Raw genomic sequence first — 27434 nt, 5'->3', positions numbered from 1 at the left:
ATGTTTGCCTTGAAGCATCAACAATTAAAAATGTATGCTTCACTGATCATAATTTACTATAAACATTCATTTCAAAACATACTATGGTGAAAACATCCATTGTTACACCTTAGTAACACTGCTGCCTCCCAGTCGCTAGACAGCAGTCTCTACCCCTTCCTCTCAGTATCACTTCCTCACTGTCAGCGATGTTTCCCTTGCAGCATCAACAGTTAAAAATACGTTCTTCACTGATCACAATTTACTAAAAACAGACATTCATCTCAAAACATGTCGAGAATGGTGAAACTATCTCTTGGCAACACTGCTGCATCCCAAGCGCTAGACAACTGGCTCAACCCTCTTCTCCCAGTATCACTCCTTTACTGTCAGCTGTTTTCCTTGCAGCATCAACAATTAAAAATGCATATTTCTCTTACCAGAATTTGCTAAAAACAGAAATCCATCTCAAAACATTCGAGTACTGTGAAAACATCCATTTTTGGTCTTAACACTGCTGCCTCCTAGTCGCTATGGTACACACACGCACACATGTACACACCACATGCAACATTCGCTCACCTCTGAAACATTTACATCAGTCCGTTTTGGAGTACCCAGTGGCTTTATTATATGCCAAAAACATCAAAATGTATTTGGTTGTTCAATATAAATATCATCACTTAAGGATATGAAACATCTCAAACAATTTATTCATCCAAACATCGTCAGTGCAAGACTAAAGGTGTACAGCACCATTGATCCTAAATTTTCCATGGTTGCATCTGTCATGATCACCTAAAACCTATATTCACTTCATATTACTGACATGGTGAAAATTTCACTCGTCTTCAAATCCTGAGAATTCATCACTACTTCCCCCAGGTCCTGAAGCATCACTGGAAGTCATCACCACGGTCATCATCACTGTTTCACTGTCACTTTCATACAGTAAATGGTCCTCAGTACCATCCATTGAATTGCTTATACCACACTTCATACGATTTTAACTTGGCAATCGTTTTAACTGAGCCCAGGCGATATTCAGACTTGGGGCATTTGATACAGCCCACATTAACCTCCTCAGTACATGTTTCCTGAACTGAATAAAATCATATGGCGAGCATGAATAAACTACCCTATAAAATACATTGCTGGGCTGAAGGGATTATAATAAGCGGATTATCAGTTCCCTAGCCTGACTCTTCCCACTCCTACTTCCTTAACTACACCCACACCAAACTCTCACCTACACCTTAGGATTCTGGTCGTTTCGGCCGTAACGTCCAAAATGGCAAACGATTTTACAACCTAACCTAACCTAACCTAACAAATTTGGACGTTACGGCCTAAATGATCCCCATTGCCGATCATGAGAGCTTTGCTTAGGCAGCAGAGATGCAGAGAGTGAACGTTGTCAATCATTCTGATCGCTTCGTCTGCTAAGAATACAGCAGAAATGGCGGACGCTGATATGAATGCCCGTCAGGCACTGCTATTTCAGATATTGCATCAGTTATGCTACTCAGTGAATTTTATCCTATTTTCATAACAAAATACTGTAACTGGGTGTGCCCTGAGTTGCACAGACATTGCTAAAGTACTTCACTTGGCTGAAAAAGTGAAGCTGTAACTTCGTTAGCTTGCTAGAGTAGGGTGTACGCTAGACACTAAACTGCTAAGTTGCTAAACCGCTAAACCCCTTGACGGTATTGGCCAGTTGAGCTGAAAACAATCCCGTGAATGCTTTGTGTTTTTGAACTTGCATGTTTTAATATCTGCTGCATATATACACTCACAAAATGTCACAAAAGTAACTGACCTAATTAGGGTTACTGAATTTCCATACGTGACGAAAGTATGTTTTGGTGACTTGGCAGTTTCACTAGCCAGCATCTCTCCAGCATGATTGCTTTGCTAGTTAGTTAATGGATGGCAAGCAAAGTGGTCATGATTGCCTTTCAGAAGGTTAGCAGACAGTTCACCAGTGAGCACGTTAGCTTGCTAGAGTAGGGTGTACGCTAGCCACTAAACTGCTAAGTTGCTAAACCGCTAAACTCCTTGACGGTATTGGCCAGTTGAGCTGAAAACAAACCGTGAATGCTTTGTGTTTTTTAACTTGCGTGTTTTAATATCTGCTGCATATATACACTCACAAAATGTCACAAAAGTAACTGACCTAATTAGGGTTACTGTATTTCCATACGTGATGAAAGTCTGTTTTGATGACTTGGCAGTTTCACTAGCCAGCATCTCTCCAGTATGATTGCTTTGCTCGACAGTGAATGGATGGCAAGCAAAGTGGTCATGATTGCCTTTCAGAAGGTTAGCAGACAGTTCACCAGTGATCATGTACGTTAGCTTGCTGGAATAGTGCGGATGCTAAACTGTTAAATTGCTAAACCGCTAAATATCTTCACGATGTTAGCCAGTTGAGCTGTAAACAAACCCGCGAAAGTTTTATGTGTTTCTGATCTCGGGTGTTTCTGAAATCTGCTGCATATACACACTAGTGTATATTATTTTTAAGAATAAAATCAAGTCTGCATACTGTAGAAGACACCTGTGGTTGCTAAGCATTGAGATGATCATCTTTATAAGAGTTTCTTCTCAGTGAAGCCTAACTAACCTGCCTTAGTCTAACGTGCAGGACGCATGGGGATATTTTAAGGTAACTTTGAGACAAAAAAGTGCGTCTTATATGCCGCGAAATACGGTAACACTATGCTTATATATTTATCCTTTACACAATGGTCTTTTACATCAATTTAGCTCTCCTAATACATACATAGCTGCATGCTGTTGTGATAAGTATCAGAAATACACACAGGCATGGCTAGGTTAACAGTTAGTGATGAAAAGGGCACAATAAGGAAGAAACTCGTTCCACATAGAGACCCGAGATGGGCGTGAGGTAAGTGGTTCTGAGGCAAGGGGGTGAAAAATTAGTGGTCCCACCAGTTAGGATTACCTAACTCCTCATGTAAGGCCCCATCTTTGAATCCCTCAGAGCCATCAGGAACCACAGATTCTGCACCATCAGTGTCGGCAGAAACCACCTTAGGTACGATAACAAAGTTTTTTAGCCAAAAATTGTACGATAACAGCAGGAGTGCAGATTTTTATCTTGCAGTGGTAACAAAAACTACGATAACCGAGGGATCACTGTACAGTATCATATTCAGATTGTCATACAGTATATCATATTCAAAATGTCCTATATCATATTCAGATTGCCATGTATCTTATTCAAATTGTCATTTATCATATTCAAATTGTCATGTATCATGTTCACCTATGTTAGGCAGAGAATTGCCCTTTAGTAACTTGGTTGGCATTTATTTGTGTCGTTTTGTTTTTGAAGACTCCAGCATGCTTGCATGCATCGGCCTTGGTCACCTAATGGCAGCTTTCCATGCTGCTTGATCTCTGGCAGCTTCCCTATGTAGTCCCCTATCCCTGAGGTGACACTCAATAGCCTCGTCCCAGGTCTTTTTCAGTCTGCATCTCGCTACCCTACCCCCAGCATAACGCTCCTCACTTTCTGCACCCAGTTATCACTCTCTGTCCTCTCCACACACCCAAACCATCTCAATCTACCTCTCCTCATCACAACACCAATACACTCCAGTCCCATCCTACCTCTCAACTCTTCCATCATAAATCTAGATCCCCTAGGCCTCACATTTTTCTAAGTAAAATAAGGTTATTTTATTCATGTGAAGGGTATCTAGCCATTATTACATAAATGTACAGTACACAGAGTAATTGTCTTGTAGCTATGGATAGATTTCAGCCAAGTGAAATCATAGATTTTGTGGGTTAATACTGCATAAGTTACCTTTTGTAGATTAATCTTGTGTTGGTTGTAAGGAAAGTATGTAGAATGGAACACAGGATGTGGCATATGACAGTTTGATGTGTGGTATTGCATTATATTGCTGTGTAAGAAATGGTTTTGTAAGGTGTGACAGTGTGAGATATGGTAGTGTGAAGTATGTTGGTATGTAGTATGGTAGTGTATGGTGTGGGTGAATCATAGCACTGTGAGTTGTGATGGTGGGAGGCAATGGGTGTGTGAGACATGTAATCCTGTAAGGTGTGAAATGGTATGAGGTATGGCTGTGAGCAATATGTGTTGTGGAAGTGTGAATAAAGGTATTGTTATTGCCATTATTCCTCTAACAGCCTCTTGTTTCAAAGTAAGCAGAAGTCAAAGTGAAGCCAGAAAAAAAAAAAAAAATGAAAGGAGTAAGATCTGTATGATTTAGGTACGGTATAGAAGAGAACGGTAGGGATTGGAAAGTGTAGAAATAAAAGTAAAAGGAAACTGAGATGGAGAGAGAGAGAGAGCATAACCTGTAGCAAGGGAGTAATAGGGGAAAATAGTAAACGAAGAGACAGAGAGTAAGAGAGAGGGGAAGAGGAGGCCATGAATGAAGTGGTTGAGAGACAGAGAAAGAGAGCGAGTACCAGCAAGGACTAAAGAGCAGAGAGGAGGGTGTGGCTCAACCAAGAGAAAAATGTGAATGGATAAAGTGAGATAAAGCGCAGAATGAGAGCTGATAAGGGTGGGAGGGTCAGAGAGGGAGAACGGAAGTGGAGGAAAGCATTTTTCCTCATTGATTCTTTCATTCACCATGTCTGAATCACCAAAGGGAAGCCTGTTTTCTCCCTCTCACTCCTTCAGTGTTTATGTGATGTAATTATTTTCTCTCATTCTCACCCATTCTTGTTTCTCAGTAACTTGTGTAGTAAGTCATCATTATAGGGCCCTTTTTTTTTTTTTTTTTTTTTTTTTTTTTTTTTTTTTCCCCTAAAGTGGTAGGGTGATTAGAAATAGCTTTAATTAACCCCCTTCACAACTAGAGTGCTCTCCTAAGATGAATAAAGCACATGGCATCAGTAAGAATGAAAGACATCACTGAATTGAGTGTGTGGGAAAGTGAGATATGGAAATTGTTGAGATGAGAATTGACAGTCATCGAGTTACTTGAATGAATAATGTATGGAGGAAGTACATGGCAAGGCTTTGCCACCCCAAGCTGCTGTGTAACTTGACAGCCAACAGAGTGACTACTGTATATGACAGATATATATAATGATGTGTTCAGTATAGAAAAGAAGAATAAAAAAGAACATACTGACTTGGCTTTTAAGGTGGAGCCAGGATTTCAAGGGCTTGAATGCTCTGAGGATTATCTTGCCCATTTCTTTGGTTTGCTGTTGTTAATTCCCTCACTTTCCTTTATTTCTGGATCCTACCTAACCTCATCTGTAGGTGGGAAAAGAGTCAGAATGATTACCTAGTGTGGTTATGACAAAGTTAGAAAATTTATTATTCAGATAATGATATGATACGATATGCTTTGCATAGATTACATCATTTGTTACCAGTTGCATGTGCAGCACAATATTGCAATAGCATTATCACATATCAGTTAATACTGTCATGTTCTAAATCTTCCTTTCCACATATATGTACATGAGGTTGAGGTTGCCTGTTTTAAGTATTATGGTGTGAAGTGATGTGCCATCAGAGCACCATAAGCCTCTTTATAAGGCAGTTTTTTCCCTGTTTTTGTCTTAACCGTTTCAGTCTAATTATGTTAATATATTAGGCTTGATTTACAGTATTTATATTTTGTAATTGCTACCATTAGATTTATCCTGCTTAATCTGCAAACTCTAACAAGCGTCAGTAGAGGATGTGGTTCTGGGTGTCACTTGCCTCAGTAGAGACCAGTTAAGGTTTAATTTCCCACACATTTTATAAATGGTGCCCATTATGGTTAGAGTACAGTAGATGCTGACCTGGAAGTTTTTGTACATTACCTGTATTTCTTGCCTCCATTGATCTCACGTACATAAAATTGGTTTTTGAATAAACAGAATTTGCTGTATGTAGTTTGGTTATATGGAGAGGACGGAGAATAAGTGACAGCTAGAAGAGTGTATTTGAGTGAGGTGGAGGGGGAGAGGAAGAGGAGGATTAAGGCATCTGGCAGTAGACAGCTAGATAGACGTCCAGTAGTTATCCCCCATTTGTTGCAAGGGTTATGGAAAATGAACACCTGTGAACTGTGAAATACCTGACATATCCTTGTGCAGTAAATGTATACTGTACCCTCATTTATGATGTCACTCATCAGTGTTCAGTAATTTAGTATCACTGTGAATTTTTTTTTACTCAGAACCACTAGATGCACCAAACAGAATAGAGAAACATTGTACTGGTTCAGACTCGTGGCATAGAGGTTCAGTTCTTCTTATGTTAATGGTACAGAATTCTGGATCCTGCCCATCGTGCATAGTGGAAAATTGGGTTGGAATGGTGACAGTAATGATGATAGGAATATACTGATAGTTTGTCAACTTTGGTCTTTTCATACTAGTGAATTTTCTTACTTTGTTTAAATTTTATTTACCGTAGGATGTTATTAAAATATTGATACTTTTTCCTTGTATTGTTTATAAAGGCTTCAACATGCTTGCATGAGTTGGCCTTGATCACCTTATGGCAGCTGTCAACACTGCTCAGTCTCTGGCAGCCTCCCTGTTCAGTCCCTTATCCATGAAGTCACACTCTATGACCTGGTCCCTGTGTTTTTCGGTCTGCCTCTTGCAACCCTTTCCATGATGTTCACGGATCCCACCATCCACACCCAATTGCTGTTCTCCTACCTATCAGCATTCCCAAACCATCTCAGTCTACCCTCCATAAAATTACAACGTTATGTTCTAAGCCCATCCTTCCTTTCAACCATTCAGTTGTAATCCTAATCCCCCAGGCCTCACATTTGCATGGATGCAGTACACGTCCATCTAATCATTGACATTTCCGTATGTTTGAGCCTATGAGTATTCCCTTCTTTTACTGGCCAGGTCTCACTACCACAAAGCATTTCATTCCTAACACGTCCCACATTATCATGTTTAAATGTACAATAAAAAGTACTAACCCCATCACTTCCCCACAGTTTGATGGTGAAGCGGGTGACAGGTTCCAGCAACAGGCGGCGGAATTTGTTCGCACACAGTTCCTGGCACTGGAGGGACTCAAGCAGCGGCAGAAACGAGACCAGCGCCTGGCCAGCTTTCTCCAGGAGCGTGAAAACAATCCAGCGTGTCGCCGCCTCCAGCTCAAGGACATGCTGCCTGCAGGGTTCCAGAGATTGTCAAAGGTGGGTGGTGGTGGTAGTAGTAGTAGTAGTTGTAGTTGGTATGTTGTAGTTTGTATAACCCTTATACTCTAACTTGGCCAAAAATTGTCATATCTCCTTCAGTACTGAGTTGTAAGAAGAGATTAACAACACAATACAGTGCTGCTCATGAAGAAGTGCAAGGACACAGTGTAGAGCAGTAGTATTGTCATTTTTTGCCATTAAGGCACCTGAAATAAACTGCAAAAGGATGCAGGAGTGAGCAGCGCAATATGCACATTGCACAACCAGCCAACTGTGCAACGAGGCTGCCTGCGGGTATTTATAGACTCATGGCCGACCCCTCTAGAACATTCCATAACTTTATCAAACCATCTAGAACAGTGCAGAATTTCAAGAACTGTTTCAAATCTTTTGGACCCTTTTAGAGCTTTCTACAATCTACATTGTTCTCGAACCATCAATACCGTCTTAAAAGTTCACCTTTAGAAAGCATTGCCAAATTCCCCCCCCCATTTTTTTTTTTTTTTTTTTTTTTTTTTTTTTTTTTTTTTTTAAGCATACCGCTAATTGGATTAAGGGCATTGTGTGTCTGAATCAGTATACACTATGTGAAATTTCAGCATGTGACCAAGGACGACCTAATATTCACACTTCTAATGTTGATGAAGCATGCTTGTAGCTGACTTCAGCTACAATGTACAGTATACATAGTTGTTTTGAAAATTTAACCCCAAAACACGGAGCTATTTATTGCACGGTTGTTCTTTCACTACAGGCATTTTTCAAACCTTAATGTCTCAGAAACTATAGCAGTAGGAAAACAAATTAAAGACCATATTACTCACTAGCTCTTCTTGTGAATGGAAGTATCCCCAGTTTTGTAGGTTGTCGCGTCATTGAGTAAGGATGTGGTGAAGAGGAGGATGTATTCATGTGTGTGCATGCTGCCTCAATTTTGACTTCGCTTCCAACATGATAGCTTCTCCATTACTAAGGAAACTAGACACAGTGGCATCCAAGGCATAGCCTATGGCATTATCACTGTGTCCTTCTCTAGTATCCATGGAAAGAGGCTTGGTAGGGGTGGATAAGGCAAAAGTCCTTTGTGAGGTGGAAACGCAGTCGGACAAGAAGGGGTAAGAAAACATCGTCTAATACCTGGCAGAGTCACAGAGACAACAGATTTATGATTGGCTCGGCTGGTGGGAATCTTTTCCTTTCTTTTAGTGATGAGCTCAAGTGGCAGTCACTTTAAACTATGCTAGGAAAACAGTTGCGGTTCCTACTGACACCTGGCGGCTTCCCGCCACCTCTTTTGCGTCAGTCCATGTCGACACCCAGTAGTTAGGGGTTAATAAAGAATGAGACATTTTATGGTATTTGCTGTACTTTTTAGTAAAACCCTAGGCTGAGTAGGGGGAGATAAGGTAACGTTCAGTACTGTACTCTAGACAGCCCAAGACATTGTTTACAAGATCTCTTCAGTCACCTGGTAATTGGTGTTAGTTTGCCATCTTTTGGAACCTGTTTTTATTAGGAAATTTAGTTAAAATAGACTGGCTTTTCTTCCCAGTTAACCCAAGTTAACTAGGCTCATGTGATATATACAGTATATCAGTAGTTAGATATAGTATTAAAGGTTAGTCACACCAGTGAATGAGAAATACATTTAATATAGCTAGGTTCATTAGCAGTTTTAAGTCAGCCAAGGTTGGAGTAATGGAATACCAGATTACCTGAATTTAGTGTTTCAGAATCAAGGGAACTGTTCTGTAGTTAACTGTGTTGGTCTTTATCTCTGCTGACCTGGCAACTTTGGAACTTGTCTTGCAAAGCCTCAGAAATCAGTTATTCTCTTCCCATAATCATCAGTTACAGTAAACTTTCATTTAGGCTCTCCGGCGTAATTCAGCTTTGCCCCACGTCAGATATTGCGTAGTACCCCCCATCGGCTCAACGCCCAGCATCAACTTTCTGTCCTGAAAACTTTCCCAAGAGTAAATGATTAAGATTAGGCACAAAATACAATAAAGTATTGATAAAATACAGTAATACAGTGTCAGTTGGCTACCATTTACAAGCCAGGTGATACACTTCGATGCCAGATAGTGCATAGAACCACCAGTTGCATTCCGTTTCAGCACTGGATATTACATAAATAGAGCCGAGCCAGCAGTGCCGAATATTGCGACGACAGATAGAGAGTTTACTGTATTATCATGTATCATGTCCAAGGTATGGATTCTCCTGGGAGTAAAAAACAAAAATTTCTAGCACCTCTTACCTCCAGTTTATTTTTACATATTTACTGTTGATATTCTCTTGTATGTTAGTTTTGCAAGCACTGTTAGATAAAATGCAATAGAAATTTTGAGAATGAGGCATTGAGAAGTCTCCTTTTTGTAAACATTGATGTAGGCAGATTGGAACCAAGCAGACCTTAATTTTTCAGTTTTTTTTGTACAGAGTGATATTTTTATTTCATATACAGGTGGGTCCCATTACATGAGTGGGATATGTTAATGGAGGATTGCTCGGATCATGAAAACTTGTATAACGGTGTGAAAAATAGGATCCTGAAAACTAATAGAGAAGAATACTGTATATAACTTCCAGGAAAAATAGGATTATGTTAACTAATAATGTTCGCATCACCTAATATGGGTCTAAATTGCCTTCTCATATCAGCTTCTCGTGTAGCTGGTGCTTGTGTAATGGGACCCACCTGTAGACATGTTACTGTTTGTATATACAGTATTATGATGATGATGATTTTTATTATTATTATTAGTAGTAGTATTTCATGTATTTATTTATTTATTTTTATTTATTTTTTCCTGGCTTCTGGACCTTGCCTCACCTCACCTTGGGGTGGGAAAGGTCTGGATGATGATGATTATGGTGATGATGTGTTTCCCTTATTTGCCTTATTTCACCAAGTCTTTCTTCCACAGTACCCACTACTACTAGAGTCGCTGCTGGCGTATACAGATTCCAGTGCACAACCTGAAGAACATGAACAGATTAGCCGAGCGCTAGAGAGAGCGCGAGAGATCCTGGCCTTTGTCAACACTGCTGTACAGGAAGCAGAGAACAGCCAACGCCTCTCAGAGATTCAGCGCAAGTTGGACCAGAGTTCATTAGCCAAGAATAAGCATGGACAGTCAGATGAACTCAGAGGGGTGAGTGTAATGCATAGTTCCAGTACTGTATTACTAAAGCAGAATGCTTAAAGGGGAAGGCAGTTGCAGTTTTTAGTAGATGTTTTTGTGGAATTTCTGTACTTAAGTTGATTTGCCTGCATTCCATATTGCAAAGTACTGTACTGCACTGCCATTAATGGTTTAGAGAGGCTACACATGTTCTTTTTCGCATTCTGTAGAGGTTATTGTAAAAAATTTGGGGCTTGATGATGCATTAGGGACCCTCAGTTTTTATAGCTCGACTAAGGTTTTTAGTGTATCAGCCCAATGGAGTTGCTGTTCAGCCAAATAAAATTATTTAGCTGTGGCCAGAGTATGATATTTCGGTACTGAAGTTTATTCCTTTGGCATTATTGTTGGTACTGTTTGTTGATTGCAATTAACCATCTGAAAGTGAATTATACTGGGTGGTCCTTAAACAGCACTTCCCTGGAAATTCAGCTTGTGGTACTTGGTGTTGTGGGAACAGCTAGGTGTGGCTGGTGATTTAGCAGTGGCAGTAGGAAATGACTGAGTGATGCAGGATATATATTGAGTACATTGACAGTGACATCAGCTCCAAAATTATCTTAGTAGATAATCATCCCCAAATTAATGGAACCTGTATATCCCAATTAATTCTGGCGATGTTCTTTTTATAGTATTTCTGCTGTTGCCAAGCAATTTTGTTCATCTTAGGAAAGGCCTTTCATTTGAAGGGGCTTACTTAGAGTATATATAACCCCTTCAATTCAAAAACTCCATCTTGAACCAAATAAAATTGTCAAGATAACAAGTCTGATATGAAAAAGAAATCCCCATGCTCAGTGGGATATACAGTAGTGTACATGATATTCTTTGATAGATATGCCAAACATCAAGAGGATGCTGCTGGATTCATTTAGATTTGTTTATAAAGGCTCCAACATGCTTGCATGCATCGGCCTTGGTCACCTAGTAACAGCTTTCCATGCTGCTTGATCTCTGGCAGCCTCCCCATCAGTCCCTTATCCCTGAAGTCACATTCTCTGACCTCTTCCCAGGTCTTTTGGTCTGCCTGTCACAGCCCTACCCTCGAAATTCATGCCTCTCGCTTATCTCCACCCAATTGTCATCCTCCATCCTCTCCACACGCCCAAGCCATCTCAATTTACCTCTCCTCATCACAACACCAATACACTCCAGTCCCATCCTCCCTCTTAACTCTGCCATTGTAAACCTAGCCCCCTCAGACCCTGCATTCAAGGATGCACTGCACATCCACATAACCCCTAAAGACTTATGTTTGCCAAACAACAGTTCGGAAAATGTAGCATAAAGTCTTATGTCTGTTGACGGTACAGAGTCTACCAAAAACTGGCGGCAGGTGTAGCACTGCCTCTTCTATGACGTATATGGGACCAAACCAATGGGAACTACAGAATTGGGTGGGGTATGGCCGGATTGGGCCTCCAGAGAGGGGTAGGTGATCCCCCTCTTCCTCCACCTTCATCCTCTCCCTTTGTTTCCAGGCATTTGGGTTTTTTTCTTGCCACACACTGCCATAAACTTTATTTTCCTTTCATGATCATTATTTCACCTTGTTTTACGCCTCGGAATATATTTTGTTTACAGTTATATTTGTATGGTTATTAGCCATTCTCTGGCAAGATTCAGGGGTAGACTTTGTATTTATTTTATTTTTTTTGACAGCTGCTAGGACGGTAACCATTGGACATATGAGCATGAGATATACATTTTCAGGTGTGTAAATTCAAGCTCTTGAAATCTGTAAGAAAAAAATTATAATCTGAGAAAGTCGAGAAATCAGACCCTAAGTGCAGTTCTGGGATAGGTGCTCTGAGAAATTTGCGGTCTTTAGGGGTTAATCATTGTCATTTCTGTACATGTGAACCTGCGAATATCCTCTTCCTTTACTGCTCTGGATTAATTTGAATAATAAATACTATATCGATTTGGGTCCAGTTCTCATTTGTAGTGGAGCTGCTTTACTGATGACCAGATTAATGAATTGTGAGACTGCAGTAAACTTTCAATCATCCGGCGTAATTCAGCCAAGCCTCACTCCGGTTATTGCATAGTGCCCCCCATCAGCTCAATATTTGGCGCGGAGCCAGATATTTCATTATTATCTGTCTCAGCCCTCTATCCTAAAAACTTTCTCATGAGTAAAAGATGAAAATTAAGCATAAAATACAATAAAGTACCGATAAAATACAGTAGCACAGCAATACAGCACTAGTTAGCTACCATTTATGAGCCAGTTGATACACCTCAAAGCTGGATATTGCATTGAACCACTGGTTACATCCTGTTTTGGCGCCGGATATTGCATAATTTTGCCAGATACTGTATTGCATTAATAGAGCTGAGCCAGCAGCACCAGGTGCTGCTGTGACAGATAATTGAGAGTTTACTGTAATTTGACTCATAAGGTCATAGGTGATTGATGCTCCATAGGTTGAGAATTGGACCCATTGCTGTCGCATTTATGATCTGATGTGAAGAGCTAACACAATACACTCCATTAATTATACAAATAATGGATGCATAAATGGTGAATCCTCAGTTTAGTATACTGTACTAGTAGGACAGCCCTACATAGGCAGTTGCCTACCTGTTTTCGGCAGATCTTCTTGGCCAGGCAAACCAGGGTTAAGAAACAACAGCAACAACAGCATGGTTTCATTCACTGTATGAACTCCTTCAATCCAGTGATGTCTTATTTTAACCAGACCTCTAACTGACTAATATTTTACTTCCAGATGATGTCTTTTATTGTAGAAGTTAGTAAAGTCTGTCAAACCTTTCCTGCTTGAAAAGTTTCTCCTAAAGTACATTGTATGACGGTAGAAGAAAACAGAATGAAAAATTTGCCATCAAGGTTGTTAATTTCCATTTTTGCATCCCACAGAACTTAGACCTGACCAAACACAAGCTAATATACGAGGGTCTCCTGACATGGAGGATCGCTAAGGGGCAAAAGAATATTGACCTGCTGATGCTTCTCCTAGATGAGTTTATTGTCCTTCTGCAGAAGACTGATGACAGATACGTGCTCAAGAACCACTCTATCATCAAGTCTATGGGCAGAGATGAAAATAAGTTAACTCATTCACCAATTATCAAGTATCCCTCGATGCTGTTCAGAGCAGTTGCCACAGGTGAGTCTTGCCGTTTCAGGAGAGCAGAGAGAGTTTATACAGTACTGTAGTTCTTTCATCTTAAATTCACTGAAATTTTCATCCATTTGTAATTTTTTTTTTTTTTTCTAATAGTTTAGTAGCAGAAAAGGGACTGCTGTGCCTTTGTATCATTTCCATAGCACTTCTTTGTGACTAGAACTCATTTCTGGTGCTAATATATGGTTACACCTCAGCATTTTAAGTGGAGAGCTGGCCAAGTTAGGTTAAAATAACTATTCAGTGGCCTCATCCTGTACAGGTACTGTAGTTAGGTTAGACAGCACTTCCATGTTGAATTAATTCGTACTGCACAAATAATAAACCTTATGGGGGAATTTATTAGATCAAAGAAGACACTAATTTAAGCACAAGAACCATCAGAATATTGTGAAGAATGATGGGCAAATGCAAAATTGCAATATGGCATGATGAAGAAGGGGAGGCAGTAGGGGGCAGGGGGGGTGAAGTGCAGTAAAAGCTCTATTTTCTATGTTCAGAATATCCGGATTTTGGCATAGTCGGGCCGTGACCGAACGAATTTTAATAATACATAAAATTATCTGTATGATAGCCCCCATTTAAACAGCAAGCATCCGGTTGCTGGGGAGCGAGCCACGAGTAAGTGGGAGTGAGTCTACCCACCACCCACGTTTCCCGCTCATGACCTGCTCACAAGGGTGGTGGAGTGGAGTTTGGTGAGGTGATGGACAAGGAAGGGAAGCCACCACCAGAGAAATGTTATTTTTTGCTCATTTGCTAAATATATGCATAACTTTAAGCAGTAGAAGCATATTACCAAATCATTTCTTCCTGCTGACAGTCTGTTATATTTTCTGATTATTTCTGGGGTGGTTAATAAACGTTTCTTGTTAAATCTGTTTATTTCTGTGGTGGTAAATAAACGTTTCTTGTTAAATCTGTTTATTTGTGGGATGGTAAATAAACGTTTCTTGTTAAATCTGTTTCCCCTTTGTTTTTAGCCATTCCACATACGCATAACTTTAAGCGGTAGAAGCACCTTACCAAATCAGTTCTTCTTCCTGACAGTCTGTTATATTATCTGATTATTTCTGGGGTGGTAAATAAACGTTTATTGTTAAATCTGTTTCCCCTTTGTTTTTAGGCATTCCGCTGTGACAACTCTTGTTTGATTCGTCAGCGTAAAGGCAGAAGGGACTGTCCTAAGTATTTAACTAAACCTAACCTAACGTAGCTGAACTGTACCTAATGATTTAACCTATCATAACTTCTAGTTGGGACTTTTGGGAAACAAAATCCAGCTTTGAGTACGTGAAGTAAGGTCCTTCCATTGTGCCTAAGACAAAGTCTTAGGTACGGCTTAAGGAACATGATGATAATAACAAGGGGGAAATTTTTCAGCAAGAATAGGTAAATTAGCACCCTGAAAACAGTCAGAAAAATACAGAAAACAAATGAGGAATAAGAATTGGTAAGGTTTTTCTGCTGCATCAAATTAACTGTACATTTACCTCTCATTCTTTTGTTTGTTTTTAAGAGGGAGTAGTGATACAAACAGAACTGTATTCCATTAACCCCTTGATAGCCACCAGTGATGAAGAACGCTATACCGTACCGGTGTCAGTGACCTCGAGTTAGCGCGAGCTACGAAAAACTGCGAACAATTACTTACAGGAAGGGAACGAAGGTCACTGGTATGTTTATATAACCCTACAGTTCTCTACCATCCCAAGCAGTGGTCACCTCATCTCGGTGGCACATGCACCATAATTTTATGATTTCTTCTGCGAACCATGGTGAATCACAGGATGAGTATAGGAAGCTAAAATACGCATTGCCAGGTGTGCCAGATGATTCTCTTCACATCTGTAAGAAAAAGAGATTGATTTTAGAACTGAAAAAAAAAAAAAAAAAAATAGTCGTCCTGGGACCAGCCAGGGGAGCACACAAATTTCTGAACTCACGGCTATTGAGGAGTTAAGAAATCAGTCTAACAGTGCTTTTGCATTGTTTCCGCCAGATTAATAGTGATTTTGGGCTATTCAGGTACCCCTTCACACCATATGGCCTGGATAATTGGGCGATTACTGTAGTGTCCAACACACTATTATGGTGTTAGGACATTGGTGAGCACAGAGAGACTGACACTCTGTGATGCCACCTTTCCTAGCCAGTGCATGTTCCCATTAGCTGTGGCACCTCTCAACTTGTCAGAATAAGAAAATAAAAAATCATACATACCTGTGGAAGCAAACCTTACTAATGGAAGTTTTCCATTTTTTTTTTTTTTCTCTACCATACTGAAGGCAATTAGCACTAAAGAAATGCATGTTGGACACAAGGCCACTGTATACTGTACGTTGTTTCAAGTAGAAATATAAAAGGGAGCTTGGTAATTGTTATCATCCTTGAAGTACTGAAGTAGGGGTAGGTGTGAGAAGTAGATGGTCAGGCATGGTAAGTTAACATGTGATATTGCAAGGTATGTATGAAAGTTGAAGATACAAAAAAGTGGACAAAAGATGGAAATAGATGGATAAAGTATTTATGAAAGTAGGATTTGCACCTCTTGCTTCAACTTAGTGCTGTAGTTGATGGAATGGAACTGTATTGTAGGTGTTTGTGGAGTGCATTGGGGGGGAAAGAAAAAAAATGAAAGGTTTGGCTGTGAGGTGGAGCTCAATATTCCAAAGGTGGTCCATTTCACTGAGCCCTCTTGTTAGTTCTGTTACCTATATGTTTAGTCTCGAAATCGGAAGTAGGTTGATGATGATGGTCGTGATGAGAGAGAGAAAAGAGTAACTTAGTTGAAATTACATGAACCAAGGAGGAGAATTCTGTAGGCAGGAGAGAAAGCATAGAAAATTAAAAAGAAAGGAAATGAGCCTACAGAAAAGGAAGCAAAGAATATTAAAAAGGTGAAAGGAAGTGAATCAGGAATAGCCTTGAAAACAAGGAAAAATATATATATATTTACATACTTGTATATATAGTAAGATGAATTATCATTCCCCTCTCAGTGCCTTAGGTCATCCTTTGTTAAAAGGATAAGTGGGTGCGTGAGATATGGAGTGATATCAGAAGTAGGCTGCAAAATAATGCTAATTGCAGTATGTGTGTGCAGTGTGTAAAGATCACATTGAAGGAGAGAGATGGGGAAAAGATTAACCTGACTGGAGAGTCTCCTAAGTGTATGGAGGATTTTTGTTATTTAGAGATATGTATGAGTATTGGCGGTGGTACTGCAGCTAGCTTAGTGGCAAGGATAAGAAGTGGTTGGAAGGACTTCAGGGAGCTGCTGCCTGTCCTGACATTGAGAGGGCTCTCCCTCCATGTGGAGGAATCCTTTTATTCAGCGTGTGTTTATGAGTGTGATGCTATGTGGTAGTGAGATTTGGGCAGTAAAGGAAGTGGATAGTCATAGGTTCAAGCTTAGAGATGAGAATGATTAGATGGATGTGTTGTGCAACCTTAAATGACAGGCCTGGGGGGGTTAGGATTGGAAAGGAAGAGTTGAGAGGAAGAATGGGACTTGAATGTATTTGTCCTGGGATGAGAAAGGGGAGATTGAAAAGGTTTGGGCATGTATATAGGATGGAGGATAACATCTGGGTGTGGTGGGTGAGAGGTGTGAATGTTGTGGTAGAGTTATAAGAGACAGACTATACATAAGGGTATAGTGTGTGACCTCGGATAAGGAAGTGAATAAGAGGCTGCATGAGATTGAGCAGTGTGGAGAACTGCTATTAGGTGACCAAGGCCAATGCATGCTGTCATATTGGAACCTTTGTAATCAGATCACCAAACAAACAGAACTTCCAAATAATAATGTATTAAGCTTTGACGACAAGTTATGAGCTGGGGGGGTAAGACATATGCATCTCTACTGGAGGTCATTAGTTAGTTGAGTAAAATTGTTTAGTAGTTGCCTGAAGAAAATCAGTGTCATTCTGCTGAAGAGATTAAGTGGAATTGGTAGTATCCCAAGGTAGTAGCAAGAGCAGCAGCAGCAAAAATCTAAAATAACCGCAGAATGCCCAGTGATTGGGATATACATTCATTCTCTCATCTTTCAAGCATAAAATTCTTGGCTCGACTCCACAGTAATCTGTCTTGCTCATTTTCTAAGTGTGAAGTAGAGAGTGGGTGGTTGTTGAGTGGTTTGAGGATTGATTGACTTTGAAGAGATGGTAGTTTGATTTCAGGCTGGGGCAGGTTATAGTCTGGGGATCTGAATTGCTTGAAAGCAGACTTTACCAGTCTTTCACAAGACCCAGTGACAAATCATAAAGCACCCCTACTAATACCATCACAGTATATCAGCATGAGACAACCTTGGCATGTATCGGTATTTGGCATGAAGGTGGGTATTAGCTCCAAGGTGGAAACTTGTGAAAGTTTGTAGCATATGGGAGGACTGCTTAGCCTCAGAAAATGGGCAAAGAGTATGACCATATTCGGAGGAGGGGAAGGGGGGGATGAAGAAAAAAAGTGAAGGAGAAGCTATAACCAAGATAACCTTCTTTGGTTTTATATATCCAAAAGATAAGAGCCTTGCTTTAAGTCTCCCCGCCCCTTGTGTACTTGGAAAACAGGGTTAATATGAATGATGCTGAGTAACCAGATGACTCATGAATATTAAGTCACCACTGCCCTCAGTGTCTGACTCATCTGCTCTCGTGGTGTTGGAAGCTGTCATATTATTGTGAGATTTAATTCTGAACTCTGCTGTTCTGTTGACAGTTTACATATAAAGACTATTGACATGGTAGCATGTGTAGGTCTTTTCACTGGAGACAGCTCTCCTTTTGTTGTGATCTTAAGCCATTTCCCCTTCTTAACACACGACTCAAGATGTATGCCTAGAAACTGCCATGTTGAACACATCTGCTATACAGACAAGATTGTGTGTCAGCATAATAACTTTAATCTTTTAACTGTGGTTTGTGTACTTTGGTATTCTATTCAAGCTAACACTTGGTATTGTTTAACTGAAAGATATCCTAACATTCAGTGGATAAAATAGCTGTCTTGAGTACTGGTAACCCTTTCTATGCTGTTGGTACACCTTAGCAAAAAAGGATTGAATGATGGATGGATCGAAAGAAATACCAGGTAGAGGGTTGAGTGAAGACCACAGTATGATGTCATTATATTACAACGCTTTCTTCCAAACTATCACAAGTTTTTCCAAAGAGCTTGTACTGTAAATTTGGGCAAGACAGGCAGATCAGCTTTATAGTTAACAGTGCAACTTTATGAGACAATTTTCTCTGTAAATTACTATGGACTTAAAAGCAAAAATGAATGTCAAAGGTGACACGATGAAGACTTTATAACTCAGCTGTTGGGAAATGAGAAGGTACTACCATGAGAGGGAAGTGTGGCTACAAGTCTGGTAACTAGACACAGACAACCCAAGTAAATACACTGAAAGTCCAAGCTGAAAACTAGCAGATTTTATTTACAGTAATTATTACATATCTTAGACCTCTTTTTTTCCCCAACTGTGTTCAGCAATTATCGGAAAAGAATTATGTTTTGGCACTTAACGGGTAGTCTATTAACAGTCCATTGCAAACATCAGCAGCACCATGGTCAGCCTCAATATGGGGATTCAATAAGAGAAAGCAATACACCAATTTTATTTATAGTATATGTGTTCAAATCCCCGCTGGGGCAGGGAACAGTTTAAGGATTTGAATTTAATAAGAACAGACTTTACTGATCTACCAGAAGACCTGGTGACATGTCGTAAAAACACCCCTACTAATACCAGTACACCAGTCCTGTATGAGACAGCCCTAGCATGTATTCAATATGGACGGTGGGTGTTAGCACCGAAGTGGTGACATGTAGAGGTGTATGGTATGTAGGAGGACTACTGGGCCTTGGGAGCAGACTGTGAAGCCTATGCCCATAGTCAGACACACACACACACAAATCAATACTGTACTCACGTTGTTGTTCCCTTCCCCAGACAACTGCGCCTTCTTTATCGTGACAACCCAGGGACTTGGAGCGCAGATCTACGAACTGGTTGCGTCAACACCTGCTGAGCGTAAAGTGTGAGTACCCAATTTGCTGTTTTGTGACATGCAGGCACTTCTCATGTAAAAAGAAAAACAGCCAATCCCGCATCACCCTCGCGTAAAAATAAAATTACTTTAACCCGATAGCTGCAACGTGCACCAAATGATGTACGTCGTATGAGCAAGCTTTTTTTTTTAATTGGTGTGCTACGTTTTCCTCCCATGCGTCCTCAATACTTCACCACAGCTGAACTAATGTAAATAATGAACTCATATTTGTTTTTCCTGTCCTTTTCCAAGCACTCTTTCATTTCATACTAGCAAAAATTATGTTTGAGAAAATAATTTTTCCCCATTTTTCTGTGCATGGAGGAGGGGGTAGACCAGGAAACCTAATGCCGCGGTTGGTGGGTTAACTATTAAAAAGCCTTCCACACCTATACCCCTACAGTATGCATTGGGCAGGGGTGGGTCTCTTCGCAATGACTAAGTGGTGTTCCTCAGCCTTACACATCATTTACCCTTCAAGACCTGTAAAATTCGGCTTATATGGGTATAGTTGGGTTGCCTGCCCATGTTAGGTGTGGTTAAGCTGGCTGCTGCAACACATTCATGCACTTGTTGAGGAGTACCTGTATGATTTGTTCCGTGGTTTGTGGTTGGGATTTATTTTGTATTTTTTAAATTTGTACATTTTTGGGTGTGCCATTGTTTAATTAACCCCTTCACTATAAGAGGTCCTGCCAAGCTGCGGTAAAGTCTGGTAGTGGCACAAAAAAAAATATATATATACTATTCCATTTTAGTATGTACAAAGTCCATCCTGCATTTGATAAAACAGTTTGATAGTGATATTTAAATATTTTGTGTTTCATTGTAGTGAAGGGATTGGTAATGAACAAGTATTTCAGTGTCCAGAAAAGGTAAGCTGACTTCTACTTATATTTATTTATTTATATTATCCAAAACATTGTCTGGTACTTCAGTATTTGCACAGTATGATGTTTTCTCTCAGGTGTGGATATTCATTGTTATGTCTTGTATATAAACCGGTTTTCTTACCATTTTCACTATTCCATACCTTTCGCAAGGGATTCATTAGGGATCAACATGGGAATATGGGGTGGAGGGGAATACCGGTATATTGTACAGTAGTTACGATACACGGAGGTAGGGTTTAGGGATCTGCTGTACGTGAGAAAGCGTGTTGTGGGGATTACCGTATATTGTAATCTTGTTGGAAATTGGGATCAGTGTGGGAAGGTTGGTTTTACGGGAATTCGTTTTAGTTAGGGTATGGAGAGGTAAAATAGAGGGATCTACTTTACATGAAAATATGTGTTGTGGAGATACTGTATTTTATGTGGAGAAATGGGTTAGAGGATAGGGAGAGTAGTAGGCTGGGGATCATTCGTGGGAGGTGGATTGGAGAGAAATAATTGTAATTGGGGTATGGAGGGTTAGGGTTTAGGGATGTATTGTATGGGAAGGTATTTAGGGACTGTTGTCTTATATGTTGGAAGTTAAGTTGGAGGGAGTGGATTGTAGTTGGGATACTAAAAGTGTGGTGACTGTTGTAGGTTGTGAATGAGGAGAGGCAAGAGAACTGTTTGTGGGAAAGTTAGTTGGAGGAAAGTTTATATATTGTACTACAAGTCCTTGTTATATCATCTTTTTTGGGTGATCTTTTTCTGTTACACAAGAATTGCCTATAAAACCAGTTTACCTGTTTCCACCTCCTGGAGAAGGATGCTTTCATGTGATGGCACATATTATAACTGGTTGGCTAAGCTGCCTGGTCACACAAACGTTCCTTGGTTACTTCCTTATTCCTTGAAACGATGATGGTGGACTGTTGGAGAAGGGCAACTTCAGCCTACAGTCCACCAGGTTCATTTTGCAGATGAATCTTGGGCAACAACTACGTTACTGCAACTATCCCCAAATTAGTGGTCCAGTTCTATGCATATCCCTTGTCTGAATGTGACCACTGCCTGTAGATTACAGTGAATAATGAGACTGTTTTAGACTGTGAATGAGATAGGAAAGCAGGGGCTAGGAGTGTATGTGGGAAGGGTACCAGAAGTGTGTCAACATTGTTTGCTGTGGCTCTAGTGCTGAGTGACATGTGGTCAGTGTAAATATGGAGTGTGTCTTGCTTTCATGGTGCCTAAATTGTCTGAGTGGAAGAATTATACCAGCATTTGGAAATTCTAAGTAATTGCAATATCCACATATGGGGTTAATGCTTCCATTTGACCTCTTCAGTCCATGATATGTTTATTGTATTCTTTTTGCTGGCAGGGGATGCCTTCATATGGTATAGTACTGAAATCTGGGGTTGCAACTACTCCTACTGTAATATTGGCACTTTCCTGATGATTTTGTTCAACTGAGGGTAAAAGTTTATTGGTACAGGGGTCAGATATAGCTTTGGTAAACCTTTCAGTGTGGGAAGCCTTTTCTGGGTTGAGTAAAATCATCTGGTTACAGCAGAGTAGACTGAAAATGAGTGAAAAAGAGAGTTAGGCTTTAGGAATTCTTTTCAGAAGGTGGGTTGGTGATGTCTGAATTGTTGTTTGGGATTGTAAATATGTGCTGATGGTGGTGTGCAGTATTTTCATGTGGCTGTAGTGTTGGCAGCCATATCTTGTTGGCACAGGAGACTTCATAGCACTTGTTTCTTAGTGATTCATTTGACACATAACACTTTGATATCATGTATTTTACTGATGTGGTGCTGGAGAGCAAGGCCCTCATGTGGTGGCACTGATATGCCTGGGGTGTTGGAGCTGTTGGTATCTACTTTGCATAGGGTCCTCAATTCCCATCATCGTCCCCTGAAATAATTATGGTAGACTGCATCTTTGGCCTGTAGTCTACTGGGTTGACATTCAGATTACAGCCACATGGTATGCAAACTGTCATTAATGAGTTATACATAGCATACAGAGACAATATTCAAGTGAAATATGCAATCAAAATTACTAACAGAGAAGGGCTCTTGAAACCCACTAGGCCATTGAGAATCCTGTACAGCCTTGAGTCACTTATGGTCAGTGTAAACACAGTGGTTCTGTTGTGGCAGTGAGAGTGACAGCACTTATGTATGCTTAGGGCTGGGTATTATTACTTTCTCCTCGTTTGTTTGTGTTGTGAAGCGGAACACTGATGTTGACGTGTACTGTGCCGACCATCTGCCACCTTGGAAACTGTTTTGCACATCTATCGCAGTGGTCATTATCATCATGTTTTAGTCATCATCATCATCATCATCATCATCATCGAGTAGCAGAAAATGGAAAAGGAGAGGGGAGAAAAGAGGAGAAATAAATGAGAGAGAAAGAAGGATAATAAATGAGCAGGAGAAGGGAAATCAGAGAATACAGTACATGAGAAAATATGAGAAGAAAAAGTTAAGAGAGTTAATGAGCAATGGTGAAATGGAAGGAGAGTGAGAGAATGGAGAGAGAGAGAGAGAGAGAGCGAGAGAGAGGAGGTAAGGTGATATCATATAGTGCTTATAACTGGTTTCTCAGACTTGCCTGAGTCTCAAACACCACAGTCCAATGACACCTTTTTCTGTTGCGTTTCTTCTTACATCCGGGTGAATTTCATTAAGCTTTTGAGGGATTTTTCAGACTGGAGAGGTTAGATAGAGTCTCCATTAATCCCTTCTACAAAGGTTCACTCCTGAGATGAATGAAATTGTGTGGTGGTGGTGAGAATATGGTTTTAAAAAGGTGTTCTTGTCCTGAATGGATGATTATGCTGAAAAGGTGATTTATTTATTTATTTATTTTTTTTACGTATTAAACTGTTTTTGTCTGCGTGGCTCCTGTCTTTTCTGTTATATCGTCACCACCACCACCATCTTGTGTTAGCCTCCTCCTCCCTATCTGCTTTCTTTTTCCTCCTCCTCCTCCACCTTTCTGTCTACTTTCTTTTCCTTCCTGCTCCTCCTCCTCCTTTCTATCTGCTTTCTTTTTTCTCCTCCTCCTCCCTGTCTGCTTTCTTTTTCCTCCTCCTCTTACTCCTCTTTTCTATCTACAGTACTTTCTTTTTCCTCCTCCTCTTCCTCCTCCTCCTCCTTCCTATCTACTTTCTTTTTCCTCCTTCTCCTCCTCATTAATGCAGAAGTAGGTAGGCTCCAAAAATAGCATCAGATTAGACAAATTGGAAGGTGTAAGCAGGATGGAAAGTTTTTGTTAACTCTTTGACTACTGGGATTATCATTTGGACATTGGCTGGTGGTCGAGTGAGTAAAACATCTATACTCTTTTCCATTTAATTTGTCGTAGAAGTGTCATGTCTCCATCTTGAAAGCAGATATTTAAAAAGAGAAGGAAAATGAAGCAAATTAAAACTTGAATATGATGTTAGTGGCTAAAAACATCTTTACTTTTTTATATTTATTTTGGCCTAGAATCGCCATGTTTTTGTCTTGAAATCTGTTTAAAAAAAAAAAAAAAAAAAAAAAAAAAAAAAAAAAGACGAAAGAGGAGGTGAAAATAAACTTGAATGTTTTTTAATTCACAAAGGCTTACTATAGAAAGCATGTTGGGCCAAAGCATTGTCTTATTTCAGCCACCAAGCTCCACGAAATAAGCTGCATAGGAACGAAAATCTGGGTTAAGTTACGGTGAAAAGAGTATAGTTGTTGTACCTGTCTGAACCGGTAGACGTCAAGGTGTCAGGTGTGGGCAGGTGAGGTGTGGGAGGGGGTGATGTAATAACACTTTGACCTATGCATGTTTATACAGGTACAGCAGCTAATGTAGTTATGTTCAGACCAATCGTAACTAATTTCACTCAAGCGAGAAGATTCCTAGTGCTCACCGTCTGCCTTGAGTAATGATTGATGGCTTGAACTTCTCTCACCTGAATTAAATCAAAATAACTAGATGGCTAAGACTTTTCAAACTTGATTAAAATCGCCTTGTATCAGTGTGGATATAATTAGGTAGGTTAGTCATCATCATCCGGACCTCCTTTCCCACCCCAGGGCAGGGTGAGGAGTAGCAACGTCCAGACAACCCAAATTTGCTCAATCCAATGGGCCACGCTTCCATTTACTCACCATTCAGGCCCCTGGAATCCTGGCTCTATCTGATACGCGTAAAACATTCACCACATTCCGTGGCTTCACATATGTAGGTTAGTACATCGTTATTAAAGGTGGACGATGATTGACTGCAAGGAATTAGATCACTTGAACAGAATTTATTAAAGTTGAATGTTAACTGGAGGTTAGGAATTGGATTATGTGAACAAAATAATTAGCGCTGGTATGAATAGAGTTACTGGTTCAATTGGTGTGTGTGTGTGAACCTGTCTGATAGTAAGCAGGAAGGTGTGGGGAGGACAGGTGTGTGAGAGAGAGAAGGGGTGTCGAGGGATCACACTGGTTGAGCAACATTCTTTAGGGAAGCACGACATTCGATATCCCTGCCATATGACCACAGCCTCGGGAAGGTGTATTGTTTAATTATATGAGAAAACTATATAAATGATTTCTTGTTTTGTGAGTTCAGCGTCTTTCATTTATACTTGCTAAAATCATCATTATCTTTATTCGGAATCCCTTTTTCAGTGAGTCATTATTATCACAACCCATTGTAATCATGGGTGAATTAGATTAGCTGAGTGATAGATGCATTTTCTCCGATGGTGTAAGCTTGTGTGGAGAGGAAGAGAAAGTAGCGTTATAACATGATACTGTTGGACACTATCATCGACGTGGAGGTTGTCAGTTGACCCCGTGAGGACAAACCACACCTCCAGCACACACTAGATGCTGTTTTTGTCATCCAGTGTGTCGGTGTAAAGCTGTGTGTTGGGCTTTGTGTTGCATTATGTTCGTGTGTCGTCTGCAGTGTTATGTAGTCTGTGTTTGGCAATAGGCTTGGGTAGTGTCTGAATGGTTCCAGGTACGTAAATACAGAAATGGATAGATGATGTTTCTGTGTTGTAGTGATGTAGGCGGAGAGTGCAGTGTGATGTAATGGTGCAGGAAGAGAGTACAGTGTGATTAGTGGTGCAGGAAGAGAGTGCGGTGTGATGTAGTGGTGCAGGAAGAGAGTGCGGTGTGATGTAGTGGTGCAGGAAGAGAGTGCGGTGTGCCATGCGTTGTCTATACACGCTTCTTCTGTAGTGTTGTCTGTTTGTATGAGGATAGCATTGAGTGGTGTCCAAACGGCTTTAGTCAGGTAAATACAGAAAGAAGATGGATCATATTACCGTGATGGTGTACGAAGAGAATGTGGGTGTTACATCATCCCTTCCCCTTACGCCTAGACACGCTTCCCTACCCACCCTTCCCACTAAACTCTCTCCCCCTTTGTACAACATTTTTTTTTTTTCCCTCCCTAATGCTCTCCCCGCGTGTACCTTTCCTCTTCCCTCCTTCCCTTTCTCTCCCCCTCCCACACACACACACTTCCCATCTTTTCTAGTTTTCTTTCTTCCTCGCCATTTTAATTTTTCTGTTTTCATTTTTCTCTCATTTTCGTGTGTTTTAAGTTTTTCTTCTGCCCACCCTTCTATACTCTATTTTCTTTATAATTCTCCTTCGTGTTTTTCCTTTTTCAACCTCCACTTTTTTTTTCTTCGCCTTTTTGCTTTTCGCCACTTTCCTCTCATACTTTCTTTCCTCTTCCTTCCATACCCTCGCTTCTTCGTCTTGTAGTTTTCATTCCTTCAAGCTGTATTCTTTGTATGTGTTTATTTGTGCATATATCTGTCAGTCTTCTTTGCCTTTGTCTGTATCTTCATTGCATTTTGTCAGGGTGGCCATGACAATAAGGACTTCTCGCCATTTGTCCCTACTCATTAACGATTTCCCTCCTCCTCCTCCTCCTTTTCCTCCTCCTTCCCCTCCTTCTTTATCGCCATCATTATCATCACCATCATCATCAGTAGAAATAGGAACAGGAAAACAAAACGAGAAAAAATAACCAACAGAAATAGAACGACCAACAGAGTGCCTCGTGAAACAGACCAGCATTCACTCTCCTCACTTCAGCTTTGCAATGTTATCTGTGTTGCATCAGTCTTAGCAACGTGCAAGGCCTTGAGTAGATCTTGATTCCTGTTGCATGTGCGTGGATCAGGGGGATGGGAGGGGGCTGTGGGAGGAGACGCAGAGATTAACTGAAAGCCGTGAGGGAAAAAAAAAATGTATGAAGGAAGGGAAATAAAAGAGTATGCAGGGATTGGTTGGGGAGAGAGAGTTAAAAGCACCATTACACTCTTATCTCTTTAACTTGGCCTGCAGTTGCCGTCTTTCCATCTTGAATGCTGAGTTGTAGCAATAGAGTAATACTGTAAGCCACGAGGAAGCGCTACGGAAAGGATTTAGAGCAGCAATATTGTCCTCTCTGCCATTTAACCACATAAAATGATGCTAGTCAGGAAGAAGTGCCATGGAAAGACTGTTGGGTAATTACTGTCCTCTTCTGTAATTGAGCTTGTTTATTATGTAAGGAAGAAGGAACCAAAGGCTAGAATTTACAGGATATGAGCTGCAAAAGGACTAAAATCTCCGCCTAGACCCTTTTTATTTCAACCTGGCTCAGATTTTCCGTCTATCTTTCTGTGTGTTGCCAGACTCCTTAATCCCGTAGGGGGTGTCTACAAACAAATCGCCTCCATGTCGCACTGTCCCCCGCCATTTCACTGTCCTGCTCCCAGCTCACACACCCCTTTCTCATATACCTCTCCACTCCATCCCGCCATCTCATCCTTGGTCTCTCCCTCCCTCTCCCCCCCTCAACCTCACTCGCATACACTCTCCTCGTCGATCTGTCTTCTCTTCCTGCTTATTTCACATCGCTCAGTGGCAGAAAAGACAAAGTTATGGCTTTACATCCTTTCACAAGCACTTCTTTATGACAAGCATTCCATTTGAGT

At 40.5% G+C, this 27434-nt stretch overlaps 1 protein-coding gene across 1 annotated transcript in view; it reads left to right on the top strand.

Moving 5' to 3' along the window:
* The window catches only part of RhoGEF2 (Rho guanine nucleotide exchange factor 2), a 725597-nt gene that overhangs the window by 544926 nt on the left and 153237 nt on the right, over positions 1–27434 (top strand). The window contains exons 25-28 of the mRNA XM_080286550.1: positions 6960–7163; positions 10100–10327; positions 13242–13491; positions 19472–19559. Of these exons, the coding sequence (XP_080142676.1) occupies positions 6960–7163; positions 10100–10327; positions 13242–13491; positions 19472–19559 (770 nt within the window). The remainder of the gene's footprint in view (positions 1–6959; positions 7164–10099; positions 10328–13241; positions 13492–19471; positions 19560–27434) is intronic.

Source organism: Coenobita brevimanus, chromosome 112, assembly GCF_032717465.1.
Source record: "Coenobita brevimanus isolate Jiangsu-jjx chromosome 112, ASM3271746v2, whole genome shotgun sequence".
In the NCBI taxonomy this organism is placed as follows: Eukaryota; Metazoa; Arthropoda; class Malacostraca; order Decapoda; family Coenobitidae; genus Coenobita; species Coenobita brevimanus.
Note: the sequence above shows the minus strand (reverse complement) of the source record. Positions and strands in the feature narration are given on the sequence as shown.